At 38.5% G+C, this 20105-nt stretch overlaps 1 protein-coding gene across 2 annotated transcripts in view; it reads left to right on the top strand.

The window, feature by feature from the left end:
* Window positions 1–18191, top strand: part of FoxK (Forkhead box K) — a 48473-nt gene extending 30282 nt beyond the window's left edge. Inside the window, exons 2-10 of one of the 2 annotated variants that reach the window (XM_053751453.2) lie at window positions 9431–9588; window positions 10473–10612; window positions 11589–11827; window positions 12472–12627; window positions 13665–13776; window positions 14183–14381; window positions 15274–15370; window positions 15855–15921; window positions 16869–18191. In XM_053751453.2, coding sequence (XP_053607428.1) covers window positions 9431–9588; window positions 10473–10612; window positions 11589–11827; window positions 12472–12627; window positions 13665–13776; window positions 14183–14381; window positions 15274–15370; window positions 15855–15921; window positions 16869–16901 — 1201 coding nt within the window. In that variant the 3' untranslated portion in view covers window positions 16902–18191. Of the gene's footprint in view, window positions 1–9430; window positions 9589–10472; window positions 10613–11588; window positions 11828–12471; window positions 12628–13664; window positions 13777–14173; window positions 14382–15273; window positions 15371–15854; window positions 15922–16868 lie in introns of both variants that reach the window. The other variant, XM_053751451.2, reaches the window with a different exon arrangement.
* Window positions 18192–20105: the final 1914 nt, after the last annotated feature.

The raw sequence follows: 20105 nt of genomic DNA, 5'->3' as shown, positions 1-20105 counted from the left end.
AAATAAAAGTCCCAGTTTGGATAGAAGTGGAGTACGGTGGTTCTATTTCGCCTGTCTTCGGAAATACATCGCGTTGCATAGGTCGCCTGTTGACCTACCGTTGCCTGGACTGCTCACGTAACGTTGGCTAGGCCAATTTCGGATATATTTAATCTTAATCCGTAGAGGTTGGTCCGTACAACTGTAGTGGTGGCTCAACTACTAGAAATAGTAACTTATTTTGAAAAATTCCATGTTCGGCACATTTTAGTTTCGGTTTTGACACATAACTTCCGTCCAATCGAATTGTGCATATTTTTCGAAATTCACAAGATTATATCAATGAATTCAGCCTAAATTGTATTCCTGACTCCGGGCAACAAAACACAGTCGTCCACCTGTCAGCAAGGTAGCGCTGACGTAAGGTATGTTTGTCCGGCACTGTCTGTCTGTCTACTCTGCAAGCAGACGTCGCGCTTTCGGACAGTGTTTGTCTTCCTTTGCTGCTGCTATTCCTAGTTTGTATTTCGTGTGTTCATTCAGGACACTTTTGCACATAAAATGTACGTTATCTAGAATTTATCGGACCATAATTACCGCGAAAAAAATAATTAATTGGTAGAATGAATGGAAATAAACTTATATTTTACGCCGAACCTAAAAATCTCTTTGTTCACTTATTATCGTTCAGTTCTTTCTCTTTCCATCCAAAGGTTGGCTAAAGAAAGATTTTGCATTTGCGATAAGTCCACCTTTACGCTCATTTTACTTTTAACATCTATAACTTATGTTACTTCTATTAATAGTGCAATAAAGAGTTCACAATCATCAAAAATATATATAACAAATTAATTTGATTTAATATGTTTGAAATTTTCATTAAATTGTGATTGCTAATGATACCGCGTTAGTGAATCAACTAAAAAATAAAGAAAATAAATAAATAACAATTTAATAAAGTGATGAATGTTTATGTCGTTTCAATATGTGTTACAGCGCTTGTTATCAGTATGTAAATAATTACTGAAGATACCGGGTACAGGAAACCCGCACGATTACGAATTTATTAAAATGAGCAGATTGGATACACAGGATGTCCATTGCCACGTCAATGACACAGCGAACAGAATGCTAAGAAGACTTTTGTCAAGCAATATCCTAATGATCAAGAAGAAGAAGTCATCTAGATAACATTTCATTGTAATAACTCCGCAATCTCCTCCCTACCCCTTAATGTGTGACCTAATTTGTGAACGCTCCCAATGAAACAGAAAAATTAAAAGCCAAGACTAAATTCGTTATTCGACAAATAAGGCTTCTGTTTAAGCTCTATACATAGCTCATTAAGAATGATTTAGCGTAATATTTTTTTATATTTTATTCGAATCTTTTAGAATATATTCATCGGAAATTAATTTGGTTCTATCAAGTGATTGGTTGGCTGGATCCACGGATCAACAGTGGTTTCAGAAAAGTGAATTTGCAAACCCGCACTACAACCTCGTGTTGTGACGAATACGCCGGTCCGAAAATGAATTATTGATTGTTTACCTGGGGACTGACGACGGTGTTCCCACAAATATGTACAAGTTTATGTTTAACTGTAATATCATAAACAAGAAAGTATACTTTCGCGGCTTTTAGATCCAGACAAGATTTTTATTAAACTGCAAAGCTTCAATAAACATTTTAGTTTAAATGCGAGCGAGTACAGACTATTTGCTACGCCCATAGATATCAAATTTAAAAATTTATTCATCTTAGATTTCAAAAATACTTAAAACCGCTTAAAACTAAGTCTACCGTCGACTTTCAAAGCGGAGATGAAGAAGAAGAGGCGCAACAAACTTCACCGCAACCGCTTTATCGTAGGAGATTCCTATCATAGGTCGTCGCGTGCTCTAATATTGTCGTTTTATGTAGATAGATACAGATGAACACTTCATTATACCATTTTCTGAAGAAATATAAGTAAGAACTATGTATTCGAACATAAATGAGTCCAGAATCGAACTCGACGCAAAAAAAAGTGTCTTCCGTCAAAAAAACTTTGGCAAATAAGTGAACCGAAGAGACTTCTGCACTTCGAAACGAGGCAGAAAATAGTGATCCGAAACCGTCTCTTTGGCAGCTTCTCATACATTCTTGACAGTTCATTATTAAGTTGTCTTATGGCGAGATATTCTAGATAGACTTTCTAAATCCAACGCCTTAGATTTACGTCTGTTTAATTTTTTTTTTCCTGGGCAAAGGTATCCCAAATTCAGGCCGTTCTATCCGATACAAAATCCCTACAAATTTTCGTAAAGCGTCGTCGATCATTACTTTAGTCCGCCACGTTTCCTCTTTCCGTTTCAGGTGTCCTGTGTAGCTAACTTGGCTATACGTTTTGATTGCATGCGGAAATGTCTAGATAATTTGCAAAAACAAACAATATTTGACGTGGTTGGTAGTATTGAGCGAGGTTCGAACCGTCAAACCACATTATAATATAGGATTTACAATGTGGTTTGACGGTTCGAACCTCGCTCAATATGAAATCAGTCGATACAGTTGCCACACGAAACCACCCAAACTAAAGTAGCGTGGTGCGTATCGTTAGCCTCCACGCGGCGCGACCTTGGAGGGCCGACGACCGGTGACGTCATCACCTACCCTCCCTGTTGCTAAGGTGGACCGAGGGCCTACAGAATATACCTTTAGTATAGAACTTTACCTTATAACTAACTTAATGTTTGACTATTAATTTCTGTTTTTCGTCGGCGACTGTAATTGCTGGCTATTTCGAAGTAAGACTTCGTTTTTAAATAGAATTTTGACGCAAATACGGCAATTATTCCAGCCTATATCCTTATCCTTACATATTATAAATCTGTTCGCGATAAACTCAAAAACTACTGCACGGATTTTCATGCGGTTTTCACCAATAGATAGAGTGGATGCTGAGGAAGGTTTAGGGCTATAATTTATTATGTTTTTACCCGAGCGAAGCGGGGACGGGCCTAGCGACCCGTTGGGATATAAAGATTTTGCCGTTAGAATTTGCTTACGAATGAACGACCATTGTATAACTTTAATCAATACTTCGGCGATCCTATATGCGAAGAAACACAATCCTCAAATATTGATTCTGGCTGTGACGTATGTCATACATACATGCTCCGAATGTCAGTGACATCATTGTTTATGGTTAATAATGATTTATTATAGATATGATGTTTTATAGATGTTATCTACGAACGTAGATTTATTAATTCGTCATATTAGGTTTACTCTTTATTACTAAGTATTATATCGGCGCGTCTCGGATTCGCTCGGGTAAAAACATACAGACAAACACGGGTGTCTTTAATAATCTGAGCTGACAAATTATATTATTTTAGACCAGTAAGAAGCCACAGCTACAGCTAGTCCTAACAATTCTCATAATAAATGCGGAAGAAAGTATTTTTGTTTGTTTGTTTGTTTGTTTGTTATCTTTTCGGTTGAATTTTCGAGCGTTTTGAACGCCGTCATTATCCTCCTTCAAAATAAAGAACCATTCTAAAATCTTAAAAATCAAATCTTAAAAATAAATTTTACATTACCCCCACACACAGATTTATAAATTAGGGTAGTAAAGTTTCTTGCCTTTGTTGAAATTTGAAGAATGGTAATGACGGCGGTCAAAACGCTCGAAAATTCACCCTTTCACGCAAATATCAATAAAAATAACAAAGAGAAGAGATGTGTATATAAAGATCTACACAAACTTCTTGAAATTTTGCATACATGTAATTTGATTTAAGGTGAAGGACACAGAGAAGAAGATACCTTTTATCCCGGAAAAATAACTGTTCCAGTGAGAAATTCTCGCGGGCGGAGTCGCGCGCAGTAGCTGGTTAATTATAAACATGCAAGTAGTTAAAATCCCAGCGTCAATGACGTCAGTCCACATCCCTGTAAAATTCAATAAAGCAGTCCCCAGGGGGCGTGCGTGTCCGCCCGCCGCAACCCCCTATTGTTTACAAAATGTGGACGTAACCCGGCGTCCTAGGTGAGCGAGAAATGCTGCTAGACAGCCCAACCACGGGGTAGACTCATTACTGATGATGATGTTTTCGTATGTTTGTAATACTCAGATCAGCAGTGCCTGATGACCATTACAAAAAAAAATCCATGCGGCTGGGGGCTCGCGACAATTTGCTTAACTGCAACCACCTGTATTGCCACTGTGCACAGCGTCGATTCGTTTAACGTTGCGTCGTTCATCTAGGACGTCCGGTAATATTGCCGAAATGAGGACACTAATGCCCAATTGAGATTATTGGCGTGAACGATGAAAACTTTGTGGAAGTCATTTTGATTGTAGATAAAGCGACAATTCGAGTGCCGTTGTTTTTTTATAGCATAGTGAGTAAATGAGAATGCTGCATTGCCTTTGTGAAGTCATATGAGTATGCCAAGTTACCCTTCATGAATTCGCTGTTGGGAATTTGTTGTTTGCCTCCGTGGCGTAGTGATCCGTCATCTGGTAGTATTGGGTTGAATTCCCAGCTCGGGCAAATATTGGTATTGGCATAACTTTTCACGCAGATACGTGCTTGACGTGCTAAGCTTCTTAATCAAAGTGTGATATTGTATGGACGACCGCAATGTCAATGTGTTTGATTGACAACAAGATGATTCTTCAGTGAAGCTGTAGTGAGCATACTCGCATCAAATAACGCCTGTGATGATTTATTATTGTCCAAGTAGTAACCTGAAATATGAGTTTGTTATACAAGTTTCTGAAGTTATTTGCAAAAAAAAAGTGTTTTTATTCTGAAAGTCAGCTTTTATTGTGTCAAATACTAGATGTTGCCCGGGGCTTCGCTCCCGTGGGAATTTTGAGATAAAATATGGCCTATAGCAATCTTGTATATTGTACCTTTCTAATGCTGAACGAATTTTCGAAACCGATTCGATAGTTACGGAGATTACTCGCCTCAAACATACAAACTCACAAAGTCACAAACTCACAAACGCTTACCTCTTTATAATAATAATATAGATTGCCAGGGCAAAGACATTAACAGACTTATTTGTTTTAAACAGCACAGCTTTTGGACAGACACCTTCATAAACCGCAGTTTACGAGCTATGCGGTAACATAAACAGTAAACAGCATCTAGTGTAATAAAACACGTTATTTAGTGCCGCAAAAGAATACGCCACATAGCGAGTAAAAATAAACGTTTTTATATTTCTGTCATCTTGTACTATAAGTGCTTTGTCTTATCCGCACGATCCCGGTTACGTTCCGAGCTGCGATGCCGAAAGAAATACCTAATTTTTTTGAAAATTCGTTATTTTACAATCGTTCTTGTCTACCTGCAAACTACTCTCCTTTCATTGTTGCCTATCAGCTACATAGGATACTTTACTAACTTTGCATAGAGATGTTGTTCTGTTTCGAGGAAAATTAAACTCTCACGAAACACATCTCTAAAATGTCTTTAGGCGTGTCTTTTATATATACTTATTTATATTTTTCTTTGATGAATGGAAGATACATATGTTCCATTCATCAAAGTACACGTACATAAGTTTAGTTTTTACCTGGGACGTAAGTAAATAGTAGTACGTATTATTTTTTGGAACGTTCGAGTCATGCTTTTTGCGCAGTCGTGCTCCGTTGGGACGACGCAGCACGTTGTAGCTCCGTTGTTTCTACACGTTTTAACAATGACACGCGTTGACGTACGTCGAAACTTCATACAATTTCTACGTTGTTTATCGTTGATCAGTCGACGGAGAACGACGGAGCGCAACATAGCAATGGGGCATGGCTCTTAGGCTATTGTTATAGAAACTTTCGCTTATGGTAAGATAACTTTGTTTTGCACTTTTCTTGCAGCTTTTTTGGTGGTTTTACGACATCCTTGGCAATCCGATCGAAAAACTTTGATAAATTAGGTCACACTGTATTGAATTAAACAAGATCAAAATACACTAATTACTGCTAGCAATAAGATAAGCCTTTTTATATAGTATAGATAAATGAATAATAAGGGTTATTCCCAGATTAATCAAAAAATTGTTCCCGATCTGCTCCACGGATAATAATATTATTATTGTAATAATTATATTAATATTATATCAATATTATTATAATAATTTTATTAATAATATTATTATTTTAATAACAACTTAAAATTTACTCTCAATATGCTCCAATGCTTAATGAAATAAATAAAAGATGCTGATAATTTCTAAAAACAAAAAAAAAATTACGTACCAAAAAAACTGGACCAAAGATCTCTCAAAGTTTTCTGACCCGCAAAGACGCAAATAAGCATTTGCTAATGACAGGTGCCTCAGTTTGACCCCCCACTTACCGCCAAAATAGGGGGTGTTGGCGAAAGGGCATTCGGTGAAGGACACAGCTGCCAAACAGATCGATACCAATACCGACACCTTCCAGACAAATATACACGCTATTCTAGACCTGTAAAGCGCAATTCGCCTTAAACGACAAATATACCAAAACCGAGAGCTTTCAAACGAACATGCACTCTATTCAAGATCAATAAAGCACATTTCAGCTTATACCTATGATGAAAACTGAGCACTAATATTGTCATGATACTCGTACGTAATTAAGACTTTGTTACAGGGGTATAAGACATGTTTTTGTTTGAAAGTTCCAGTGACCTGTTGGTTGACTAGGTTCCGTAGTATACACAGTATTTTTATCAGATGACGCGTGTCAACTTCCAGAATGTATTTCCATGTGACTCAAGTCTAGTATTTAGATAGTTTTTATGCGAGGATCGATATTTCTGCTGCGGTTTTTGGAGAAATTCATAATAGTTCTATCTAAATTATAAGTGTGCTTTCTTGTAATATAATTGTCTATAATTCCCAATTTATAGACATTCCCTTAATCGACGTTCACACACTGCGCTGGAATGTTGTAATGTAGTTTACATACATTTAGAAATTCATTTTCGTTTTACAATCACAAGAAACGCATGATTCCAATGTTTATTTTGTTGTGACGAATGTTAGGCGATCAAAGGCGATCAAACGGCACGTCATCTATTGCAAATAGCGGAATTTAAAGCATATTTAGCGCTATCGGCTGATATTTCGCCGAAATCGACGTATATTGCTGGTTTTTCCTTATGTAGGTAAGTGTAGGTGGTATTCACTAATCCATTCATATTTAGTGTGTTTTTGCTAACACTGGTGTCAGATTGTCGCATACACACTAGTGCACTAAACTGTCTACCAATGTGCAAGTTTCCTCACGATGTTTTCCTTCACCGGAATCTTGATTGAAAGTGGTGGTGGTGGTGGAAAGTTCCGTGGTGGTCATGAAATGTGACATGTTGGTCATTGAAAACTACTATTCAGATTGGTATACAAACTCATGTGGCACGTGTACGATAAATTTGAATTTTAATACCATCTGAGAGTTGCAAGAGAAATTTTATCAATATCATCATCAATACATACATACATATATTACATATTTATAATAAAACAGTAAAAAAAGTTTGTACATTTAAATGTTACAAAAAATAATTTAGGGCGATGAAGTACAAATCTGTAGACGCTAATCTCCGCAACTACTGGACGGATTTGAATTAACCTTTTTTTGTTGTATAGTAAAGCTGGTACATCATATGGGGTATATATATTTTTTGGAAACTGGAACAGTTTAACTTTACTCTAACGGACCATCGAAACTATAAGAGATATCGAAATGACACCTCAGCAAAAGTGGTTCAGACTGATAAGCATTATCTATTGAGGTGTAAAAATTGAAGATCTGGAACATCTGATGTGGGAACACAAAGGGATCAGCTACACAATAATATATATATATATATATATATATATATATATATATATATATATATAGAAATGACGTCTTAGCAATAGTTGAGTCTGAGTCTGATTTGCATTTACTGTCGACGTCTACGTCTAAACGTCTACTGTCGACGTCTTCTTTTCATGTAGAATTTAAACAGACCAGCGATACTATAACGGCAGTTTAGGATTATGATTTATGACACACAATAACACAAGCTGGGAGTACTCCACGTGGTGAAGGCGGCGGTAATAGTTTAGGCCTAATTTTCCTTCCAGTTGGCTTGGCAAAACGAAGTAACGAAGTGACTAAAATCATCACTGTTGTATTTATAATTCACTGGAGTCATAGTAGATGAAGTCGCGGGCATCACCCAGTTTCATAAATAAGATCATATCACAGGGTATGTGCATAGCACTCTTTATTCATTGAAAATATTTAATGCGATCTTTTGACGCAGCTTTGGCACCCGACGTGAAGCTTTCCAAAATGCTTAAAAGCATAACACGCCATTGGCAAACTTTCAGGTAGAGTGTTGCCAAATAGACACTGGTTAGACAGCTTAACTGTATTTTTTTAAATAATAAAACTTTGGAGTCTAGTCTAACGACTAGTCTAACGACTAGTCTAACGACTAGTCTCACGACTAGTCTAACGACTAGTCTAACCATCTTGAACCAAGCAGATAATCGGATTGTAAACTGTAATACAGGCGAATTTGCTCCGATCCGAAACTATCTGATAAAATTCTATTGGATAAAACAAATATTATCTCGTCTCCGTTCTCCGGTGGAATCGGGGCCTTAAACTTGCAAACGGATGAATTAAATGCACATACACTGAATCTAGTTGCGAACTTGTTATACAATCGTTGTTTGTGTTGTATCGATTAATTCACTGTTATTTTTATCTATTGCTGCAGGCACCATTTTCTTTTACGTAATAATTCAGAATCTTACGAACGAATAAAATTTAACTTGACGGTGCAATGTAGATTGGTTTAGATCCACTCGTATGAATGAAGAGATTATTAAGCACCCTGAAATTGAGACACCAATTGTTGTTTACAGTTGATTGTCAAATACTATTCCATTTCCCTTGTACATAAACGGTGCCCGTATTCCTACAACGAATTTGTTTCCCTGAACTGTGTTAAATGTCCGTCCGTCGGTAAAACCGCATTGTTTATTAAAGTTTGATCGATTCCCTAGTCGCTGGTCGTCGAACTCGAAACACATTGTTGGTTCACGTCGGGCGCTAATTTTATCGAATGTAATATTATAATTTTAATTGATTTTGTGTTTATAAATTAAATTTTATGTGATGTAATTATCAAATGAGATTTTATATACATTCAGTTATAACAGAGTTGTCTCCTCTAAATAGTGAAGCCTCACAATCTCGTCTAAATTTATGGAAGGAGAGATATCTGAGAGATAGCATTACCTAACCCGCTGTCAGAGTACCTTTCCCTTGGATGTAATGTTCTAGCTAAATTTAACTAGTTAAATCACATAGTCAAATATCTTAACACGGCTTTTCTTGTTATGGTGGTAATGATTTCAGAATAATTATAGACTTGGAAATAGTTAAATGAATATCGTTTTTCAGATGCACCCTGCGATTCCCCTCGACGAACATACGCCTGGAGTTCCAGTCACTGGTGGAAGAGAGCGGCGAGGGCGGAGCGACCGGGCCTCCGCTGCCGCCCCTCAGGATCACCATACCTATGGAGAATGACGGCCGAAGCCCTGCGCCCTCACCTACCGGTGAGCCCCTCTCTTTTCTATATCTTTATCTCTATAAAAGATAAAAAGATATTTTATTTTCAATGTCGTCAAGAATGATATGCGTGCAAATGGTCTGACAACTAGAAATGCCGCGGCGAAATGTATGTGTATGTTTGTTACTCTTTCACACAAAATCTACTGGACCGATTGTTATGAAATTTGGTACACGGGTAGAATATAAATTGGAATAACACATAGGGTACTTTTTATTTTATTTTTTTATAATTTTAGTATTTTTATGATATTTCCACGGGAGCGAAGCCCCGGGGCGCAGCTAGTAAGTTTATATTTGTCATATTTCAAAATACCGTGCCGTGCCACTCTCATGTCAAACGTTCCATATCGCACCCGCATATCAACCGTTTTACCGCGAAACCATTTGTTTCAGCGTGCTAATGCGACAATTACCGTGTTCCAGGAACCACAATCGCGGCCAACAGTGGTCTAATGCTCTCATATACTACGCGTGGTTGAGTGCATACACGTCTGTGATGCCCCAAAGCCTGGGTTTCATTAAGAATACACAATGCAATACCAAATCTTATATTGCACATTGTTTAAGATATGCATACTGAAATATATGTGTATTTTTTTTTAATAAGTGAAGTAAAAAAATTACTTCCAAACCAAAGGCAACCTCCGGGAAAACAAATCTTGAAGAGGAAAAATAGCATATCTTTAAACGATGATTGGCCGCCACCCTGGCGTCACCCCTTATTGGAATGCTGTTGTTGCCTATCAGTTATTAATCTCTTAGTCCCCTCGTACGAAATCCACAAGAGAAGTAATATTCTAAGGCGGGAACAACACGCCGATTTTTCTTTTCTTCACAGTCAGTTAACATGCTAATTACGTGGTTGCAGGAACAATAAGCGCGGCCAACAGTTGTCCGACGTCGCCGCGCGGCGCCGGTTCGTCGGGTCGTCGTCACGCGGACCTGGGCCTGGTGGCCCAGTACGCTGCCCTGGCCGATCATCAGCGACCTTCGTCGAATGGGACCGCTGTAAGTATACATCTTGAGTTGATTTAGGCTTCATTTCCATTTGTGACAAAGTTAGGAGTGATGAGTCAGGCCAATGAGTGATGTGTATTCGATGGTGTTCGAAAGGTCCCAGGTTCGAATCCTACTCCACTAACCCACTACACTAGTTTCCGGTGAAGAAAGCATCACAAGGAAACCTGCACACTGGTTGACAGTGTAAGTTTACGAGATGAATACGATTACTCGCCGCGGTAGGTAATCGTAAAAGAGTTAGTGGAAGAAGGGTTAGTGCGGGTTTGCAGTGTGGTTGTCGTCGCGTCACAATGGCGCAATGTGATTGGTTCGCTGCGTCTCACTTCCAATCGATTCGATGGTGAGAAGTGAAATGCAAACCCGCACTTCGCGCTTATACCTTAAGTGACTTGAGCAAGATCTGACACCAGTGTTAGTAATTAACACATTCGAAAAGAAAGAAAGATTATAAAGTAGTACTTCATATAATATTTTTCTTAGACTTATAGCAAAACTATATTTTTACTGTACTTTGAATTCACTAGAGCTACGTTATATGAATTATATTATTGTAATAAAAATAGGTATATGTATTATTTTTTTTTACAAACCACACAGATTCAGCTAGCCCCAAAGTAAGTTCGAGACTTGTGTTATGGGATACTAACTCAACGATACTATATTTTATAACAAATACATATATAGATAAACATCCAAGACCCGGGCCAATCAGAAATAGATCGTTTTCCATCATGACCCGACCGGGGATCGAACCCGGGACCTCGCGGTTCAGTGGCAAGAACTTTACCACTGCGCCACCGAGGTCGTCTATTAATTAATATGTATCATAATAATTGAATTTACAATTTAATTATTATAATACATAATAATTAATAAACTTCTCTATTTAATTGGGTAAAGTTGTAAGGATAGGTTAGATATGGAATAAATAAATATACTGAACCTGGTGCAATATCTGTTGCAGGTGTCGTCGACGACCTCAGAGTCGGGCTACGGCAGCACGCGGGGCTCCAACGAAGCCCGCGACGACGCGAAGCCCCCGTACAGCTACGCACAGCTCATCGTGCAAGCGGTGGCCTCCGCGCCGGACAAGCAGCTCACGCTCAGCGGCATCTACAGCTATATCACTAAGCACTACCCGTACTATCGCACGGCCGATAAGGGCTGGCAGAATTCCATTCGTCACAATTTGTCTCTCAACAGGTTGGTCTTTACCTATTTTTTTTTATTTATATGACTTTTCAGAAAACATTTAATGGTATGCCCTGGCATGATAAGGACTTACCATTGTTATATTCTTCTCTCTATCATTGCTGTGAAGGCTCTCTATAATTTCTGTATTTAAATGTTTAAATTTTAACTTTTGCTTCTGAAATGCAGTCGTCGAGGTCGTTCGTGAAGCGTTAGTTAAAAAACTATAAAGAAAATGTTCATGTTAAGTGCCGCCCATGTTTAATTTTGAGTTTCAAGCTTGAAAATTTATAATATTTCGATATATTTCATTATAGTAAAAACCGGGGCGGAAGCACTGAGCCGCCCTAATAGTTTATTTACATTAAAATTTCTCATAGTTAAGCAAATTATTTTCACTTTTTTATTGTAGCATTTTGAAGTAACATCGATTTTTCTTAAGCAATTTTGACCTCGACTAAATATAGAGCATCCAGTGTAACTTGTGCATTGCTTTAATGAGAGGTGCACGGATAACACGTAAAAGGTGGGGATTATTTCGTTTTCCGTATTGGAAATGGCGGAATCGATTACCCCATTCGTCGGCCTCAGCCCCGCGTATCGTCAAACAAGTTGGTTGTTAGAGAAATATCAATAAGGCGTCTCTCCACCTTCAGATACTTCATCAAAGTGCCGCGCAGCCAGGAGGAGCCGGGCAAGGGCAGCTTCTGGCGCATCGACCCGCAGTCCGAGGGCAAGCTCATAGAGCAGGCCTTCCGCCAGCGCCGCCCGCGCGGCGTGCAGTTCCGCGCGCCCTTCGGCCTCTCCTCCAGGTACGGTAGCCAGAGCCAGAGCTTCAACAGTTATAATATTAGTTAGGATTAGAATTAAGAGTCATAGAAACGAAAACATTAATAGTGCCAGCAACGGTGGACTCATCCCATCTCGGGAGGGAGAAGTCTCTTCGAGTCAACTGGCAGGAAAGAAAAAGTTACAAGTACACATGGCAAAAAAAAAAAAAAAGATTTATTCACACACGACAGAGAAGATACTATGTAAAATATTTGTTAAAGTAAGCACATGAATGAGTTCTGACGGGTAACATTATTTTTACAACATACACTTATAAGTGACACACGTACTGGTAAGCGTAGACGGAAATACGACAAAAGCAATTTCGCGTCTAAATATAGTATTGTTTGTGTAGCCACGTGGCGCATTTTATATTTGGCTTATGACAAAGGTTCTGTAAATAACCGATGACGCAAAAAGGATATACATATTTTGTGCGTACGTCATGTATTTCGTGTGTACGTCTACTTATAAATATATTAACATATAGTTTTTCAAAAACTCAACAAAATTACGTATGTGGCTTTTGCTGTCTTGATGAATTTAAAATCGCGATCGCTATGTTTATTTTTTTTCTGACGATTTATTACTTTTGTTTAACTTTCTGCCAAAGCGCAGGTCTTTTATTCGATGTCTTAAAACAATGGGCTGATTATATGTTATAAAATGTAGTATTGTTATTTTCTTCTGAGCCTGTTGACTCGGCGAATCATTCAAAATTATTTATTCAATTTAGCATGATATACTTATTGATATCAAAAATTTACTGACGTCCAGATTTTATTCAAAATGAAGTCTACGAAGATTTCCAAAACGCAAGTGAAGAAGAAGCGGCAATGTAAACTTCATCACAGCCTTATTGCTAAGGACGTCATTCAACTCGATCTTACACAGGGCAAGACAGCATGTGTAGTTGTTTGGGGGCAGGTGTCTCATAACTATCTCGAACGTAATTTCGAGTTAACTCTGTCTGATTTGTCCATTCATATTGATTAATATTTATGTGAAATGTTTGCAGGAGCGCGCCGACGTCGCCGTCTCAAGTGGGGGTGTCGGGGCTGGTGACGCCCGAGGAGCTGTCGCGGGAGCCCACGCCCGACCTGCTGTCCGGGGACGACCATGAGAACCAGGTCAGTACTAGGAGTAGAAGGCTTAATGGTCAAGATTGCTTGATAATCTCCTACTGTTCCCAGTCAAGAGCATACATAACTCTTGTTTTACAGACAGATATACATTATAACGATTTTTATACTTTGTGACAACCCTGATTGCATTATCACCGCTGGCGGCAGTTTAGTTGAATAAGGCCGTTGAACAAAGGCATGAATGCTATTTAACTGTGTAGTTTTCCATAGGCTACTACGCTATTTTTGTTCTCATTCAAATTAACTTTTATTGTTTTTTTCTCTTGTTTATTTGAAATGTCAAACTAAGGTGAATTTGTAAATAGATCTAAGAGTAAATGTGCATTTGCAACTCATGTGATATAAACGCGATATGTTAGTTAAGAAACAATGGTGTCGACAGGGCACACAGGGTGGACAGGGTGGACAGGGCACGCAGCAGCAGCGGCTGGGCAGCGCGCCGCCGCAGTATCACCTGTTCCCGCAGCGCAGCGGCGTCTCGCAGAGCGCGCCCGGCTCGCCCGGCCCCGGCCTACAGTACAGCCCGGGGCTGGCGGTGGCGGGCCACCAGATCACGGTGGTCACCAACGGCGCGGGCGGCGAGCGGGAAGGTCACACATTACTTTTTACATAAAGTGTCTCAAGACATAAGTACTTTTACATGTAAATAAACAGCGTCTGATTCTCTTTTCCATATATACTCGGCGAGAAAAGCAGTTTAACTTATTAGTCTTAAGAATCCCACTAATAATAACTAGGCGAGAGTTTGCATGTTTGTTACTTCATCACGTTCAAACGGCTCGGCCAATTTTTTTATGAAAACTGATAATGACGTAGCTGATACCTTGAATTAACATAAGGTACTTTTTAACCCAAAATTACGTGATTAGGATTTGGTCATAAAGTCTATTAAAGTAAATGGCAAACATTTAAATATTGTTTTAAAATAACGCTGGTAACACTGCGGGTTACAGCTAGTATCTATTAAATAAGAAATGTTTTACAAAACAGAGTTTCATATTATTTTACAAGACTTTACTTAAGCTCACTTACATGTTTACTAGATAAAATCTGTATAAATATTAAGGTAGATTTATCAATGTCAAATATCTGCGGGTTACGATACAAGATCTGATGATCAAAAATTCAGCAATCGAATAAATAAATCATTTTAATAAACAATAGTGTCGTCTATATGTTTATAAACTCCGTCTCGGAACTTTGCTCCCGTGGGTATTTCTGGGTAAAAAGTACCCTATGAGTTACTCCAAGGTATATTTTATCCGTGTACCAAATTTCATTACAATCCGTCCAGTAGATTTTGCGTGAAAGAGTAACAAAACATACACACATACATACGTATTAGTAAGATTCTTTTAACCCGATCAGTCATGCAAGTGGGCTGGTGTGTTAGTCTAGTGTGGGTTAAATTATTCAAATAAAATTTGATCCACTTGTAACACTTTTAATAAATAATGTAACGTTACAATTTCCCCGTTACAGAGAAGTACGTGGTGGGCACAAGTTCTGTGGGTAACCTGGTGTCCATTCAGGAGGAAGAGCCCTCCAACGTCGTCATACAGCACTCGCCTTACTACGGGTAACAATATTTCATTCCATATTTGATAGGTCAACACCCTTTGAAGGTCTTTTCCACATACGTTATGACTATTAAATTTTCTACTATAATACAGGGTGAATTTTATCATCATCAATAGGCATTTAAAAGTTCCAACAGCTGGCGGGCGGGCCGTCTTCATGGATGGCCTGTGCCACGGCTGTGTTTCGTTCCTTTTGAAAATTCGGTTGTGATTTTACAACCGGTCGCCTGCCTGACGTCAACTCCCTTTGGGAATTTCATAGTCGTCCTCGTCACGGCTAAGAGTCGTGATAATTACGTGGAATTAAAACACACACAACTTTCCTGGCACTATTAATGGAACAGTTTGCCATCAAATCAGTGTGCACGTGTTTTCACTATGTTTTCCTTCACCGGTAACATGAGTGATATCGGTGTAGAAACTGGTGCGGCACGAGTAGGTGTATAGTGTAGAGTGTTGTATAGCGCGTTGTTGTTGTTGCAGCGGGTCGTACGGCGCGCAGTCTCCGGAGCCCGCGCAGCCGCCGCACAAGCGGCCGCGGACACACCAGGTGTCATTTTTATTTTTCGACAAGTAATAAGAGAAATTCATAAAAATGTGATGATGAGCACAACAACCTTCTTCATTGTCGTATGTACATGGCTGAGGGTCGTGGTCATTACGTGGAATGAAATACACACAACAACTTTCTTGGCATTATTAATGGAGTGGTTTGCCATTGCCTTCTCCATTTCACACTAATAATCACAGTTAACAATAATCAACCAGTGTTCAGGTTTCCACACGATGTTTTCCTTCGCCGGAAGCAAGAGGTGGTCGATGAAAACTAGGTACTTATACGTGAGTCAGATTGGTATACAAACTCATGTGACACGACTAGGATTCGAACCTGGGACCTTTCGATCAACAGCACAACAATTACACCACCACCGCTTCACACATCAAACTAGACAAATTCATTACAAACTCGCCGCTATTACCACGCCATAAAGGTTAATGCATGGTAACTTGATATTATATTGATTGTACTTAAAGTGTACTAGATAAATTATGCCCCAGTAATATAAATGGACAATATAGGCCCCAATGAAGTTCATACAGTTGTTCCTTGCTGAATGGCAAACAGCCGCCACCATCGACAATGCAGTCGGAAAAGTAAATTTGTTCAACAGTAGCGACGGCCACACCGGACTAGATATTTGTTTCTAACTGCTTTCTAACTGCTTAATTATTTTTATTAATATTTCTTAACAATTCGAATACCAAAATGTTTCAAAACATCCTTTAAATTAACCAGTATAATAGTAGACGACTTCACTTGATTGGACAGTAAGGGATGCAGTTATACAAAAGAAAGAGATATCTATCTCTCTATTGGTCGATCGAATCCAATACTAGCCTAACCTGGACATAGGATAAATAGATAATTATCATCTATTATGTTCAGATATCTGGGTGAAATTCTCAAATTTATTCTGAAAACATGTCTGCCTCCAGGTGTCGGAGTTAGAAGAGCGACGCGCATATTGACGGCCCGCGCCTTCGCTCGCGTGAGACGGCGGCGCTCTGCGCAGTGCGAGTGACCGCGGTGTAGTGACCATAGTGCGGAGAGTGAAGCGAGTGACGTGAACTTTGTGCGGGGAACTGACTGGTTCCTCCCGAACGGAAGCAATAATATGGTAAGGACTCGAGTGTTGGCCCCGAAAAACTACGACGATTTTCGGTTTTTATTACAATAAGAAGTAGTGCGTATTTTTTTCGTTTATTTTTAAGTTACTCGCGAAGGATGTCGCGGGCTAGACTAAAGAGCTTTGACAAAATGATTTCTTTTTAATTATGCTCACAGTGCTGCCGGTTTCATTCATTGTTTTATACAGACTCGGTAGGTTTTAATTTGTTTTCGAGTGCAATGCAAATATTAGACAATTTTAATGGAAATGCTTAAATGTATGTACAGGTTAGTGCCGTGCGCTTTTTAATTGTTTCGGAGTTAGTGTTTTTTTTTAACAGAATAAAACGTGCGTGAAGCTGGCACGACACGATTTCGATGATACCAAGTGCAATGGTAATTGTGTAATTTATTTAGTATAAGTGACTTACTGACTGGCCACGAGCGCACAGGGAGTCGTATTCCCCGATGTAGACACGCGTTAGTTTCAATACGATAAAATAAATATATATTTTTGACGGTTTCCCCAAACTGTCATGTTAGGTATTGACGCGATTAGATAGTTTGTTTAATGAGATGATTTATGTGTATAAGTGGAATCGAGGCGCGTCGCTAGTGAAAATGAAATGTATTCGATTATATTGCGCGTCTGGCGTGGCCGGCCGCGATCACCTTCGTTACTTATCTGTTAATGTACAGGTTACTAATTAAATTAACCATAATACATGTTTCTCAGCGAAACGAATCTTTAAACATATTTATTGTAAATCTTAATGGGCTGAAATTAGATTTTAGTCCTTTATTTTACACATACGTGTATTTGGTGTAATGATGGGTCATATTTTAATTATTTTTTTTTGTAAGTAAAAAAATATATTAAACTTCGCTATTTCGTTCTAAGAGTAATTTAGGACGTGTGTTATTTTTTTTGTTTTACAAAAAATGCATTATCCAGTATATGTATAATATTGTAAGAGAAGTTTCAGAATATAGTATCAGAATATAGAAGTACAATTAATGTTATCTAAGGCCCGTTTCATATTTTATCTATTGATCCTATGCACGACCCTATAAAGTATATCATTGCTTAAATATTCAGTGTTCTAAGTTTCTGTAGAGGATAGAATTGAAGAATAAAGGAATACTAAAAATGTGTGTTTTTTTCCTTGACACCTTTATGTTATTATGTAGAGTCCGTGCTGCGCCCCGTGGCTTTGCTTCTGTAAACTACTTTTGGAATGGTAAGTAATGTTCAACATAAAAAACATAAAAAAAATTAGTGGAGTTTTTTTCTCTCTATTGTTTCAGTGAATATGATGCGGGTTAATTACAATTTTATAAATCAAGCGGATGAACAGTTTTTGATGGAATTTCATTGAGGAAGACTTGAGTCAATTGCTCGTACGATCGCTAGCTGACAAATAAGTCCTTTGAGTGTTTAAAAAAATTCGTAGACATTACACTCATATCTGCATGTCCTCGGTTGCGTTCGGGTCAAGCCGCGAAGCCCAGGGACAGCCTAACAACCCTCCTTGGGAACGCTATTGTTGCCTATCAGCCTAGGCTATGTCTCTTAGTCGCTTTGTACGACATTCACCTGAGGACATATAAAGGTCCTATTCTAAGGCGGAACCACATCGACTGTTTTACGAAACTTCTCAAGTGACTGTGACGAAAATCCCCTACAAAATTTAACGCTTTCACCGCAAGCGTGGGATAGATCGGGGATATATCTGACCAAAAATCACTGCTTGTATTCACACAAGTGGTATTTATTTTCGACTATCTTTTGCCCGCGGCTCCACCCGCGTGTAATTTACCACGGGAGTAATTATTTTTCCGGGATGAACTTGTATCCTATGTCTTTCTCCGTACTTCAAACTGTGTATATGTTTGCAAAATTTCAAGAATATTGGTTGTTTAGATAAAGCATGAAGAATTAACAAACTTTGCACAATTATAATACTAGTTGGGATTCACTGTGCTTCACATGGGAGCACGACGACTTACTTGCTCCATTGTCTACAAGCTGAATTTCATCTAAATGGGCCTGGCGTCTTATATCGTGATGAATTAGTTTACTTAGTACGCCATTATAAGTAAATATTATCCATATCGATTCTTCAAGGGTTATTGGTACAAAAGGTTGTTTAATTCCGTAGACGTGGGCGAACGCGTAGGTAGTTCATGTAAATTATATTGTAGGAGTTTTTAATATGAGCCACGTTATAAGCATTTAAATTCTTTTTCGCTTGTGGCAAAATGAGAATGAATTAAAAAAAGGGTTAAAACATATTTGGCGCGTAGGCGTCTGTGGACGCTTCGGTTTTCTAGAAAGGGGCTTACAAAAAATTATATTGAACTAGCTATTGCCCGCGGCTTCGCCTGCGTGAATTTCTCTGCCTAGGAACGGACGTTATTTTCATACAAACTTTCCACCTCCCATTATAGTTATTTGGGGCTAATTTTTTGAAAAAAAAAAGTAGATAGGCAACAGTCAGAGACTTTCGCATTTTTTATATTTATATAGATGTTGATAATGACGTATTCCTTGAAAACGTCTGGCGCGGTTGAAAGAAGCAGGGGCTCGCTGGATCTTGACAACTTTATCATATAACTAATATATAAGAATAGTACATAAAGTTGCCGAAGACCGCGCGAAGTGGAGGAGAAAAAGTTTGATAGAGAAAGAGAATTGGCTCAGCCAACCAGAGGGAGAATTTTAAAGAGGTTATTTTTTTTTACAATAAATGAACCAAAATGGCGACCATGGTCTCCTAATTAAACTTTCGCCGCCATTTAGGTTCAACGTATCTGTCTAGAGGACTGTAAGTAATTGCTTTAAATTTAATTCCCTGTCAAATTTAAACTTTCTAATGCTAATTATTTTTGAGCTGAATCGCATACAGACATGGGGGTTCTTTTGTTTACTTTGGAACTCTAAAAATAAGTAATATATAGGCACCACAGTACATACAGTACATACATTATACTTCGCAAATTTATTCAGCGGCCACAATGACAAGGGAAAGTTCGCTGCGTGCCTTCTCCAATTTTCCGTCGCG

This window comes from Plodia interpunctella, chromosome 11 (assembly GCF_027563975.2).
Source record: "Plodia interpunctella isolate USDA-ARS_2022_Savannah chromosome 11, ilPloInte3.2, whole genome shotgun sequence".
Classification (NCBI taxonomy): Eukaryota; Metazoa; Arthropoda; class Insecta; order Lepidoptera; family Pyralidae; genus Plodia; species Plodia interpunctella.
This window is presented reverse-complemented; position numbering and strand designations above follow the sequence as displayed.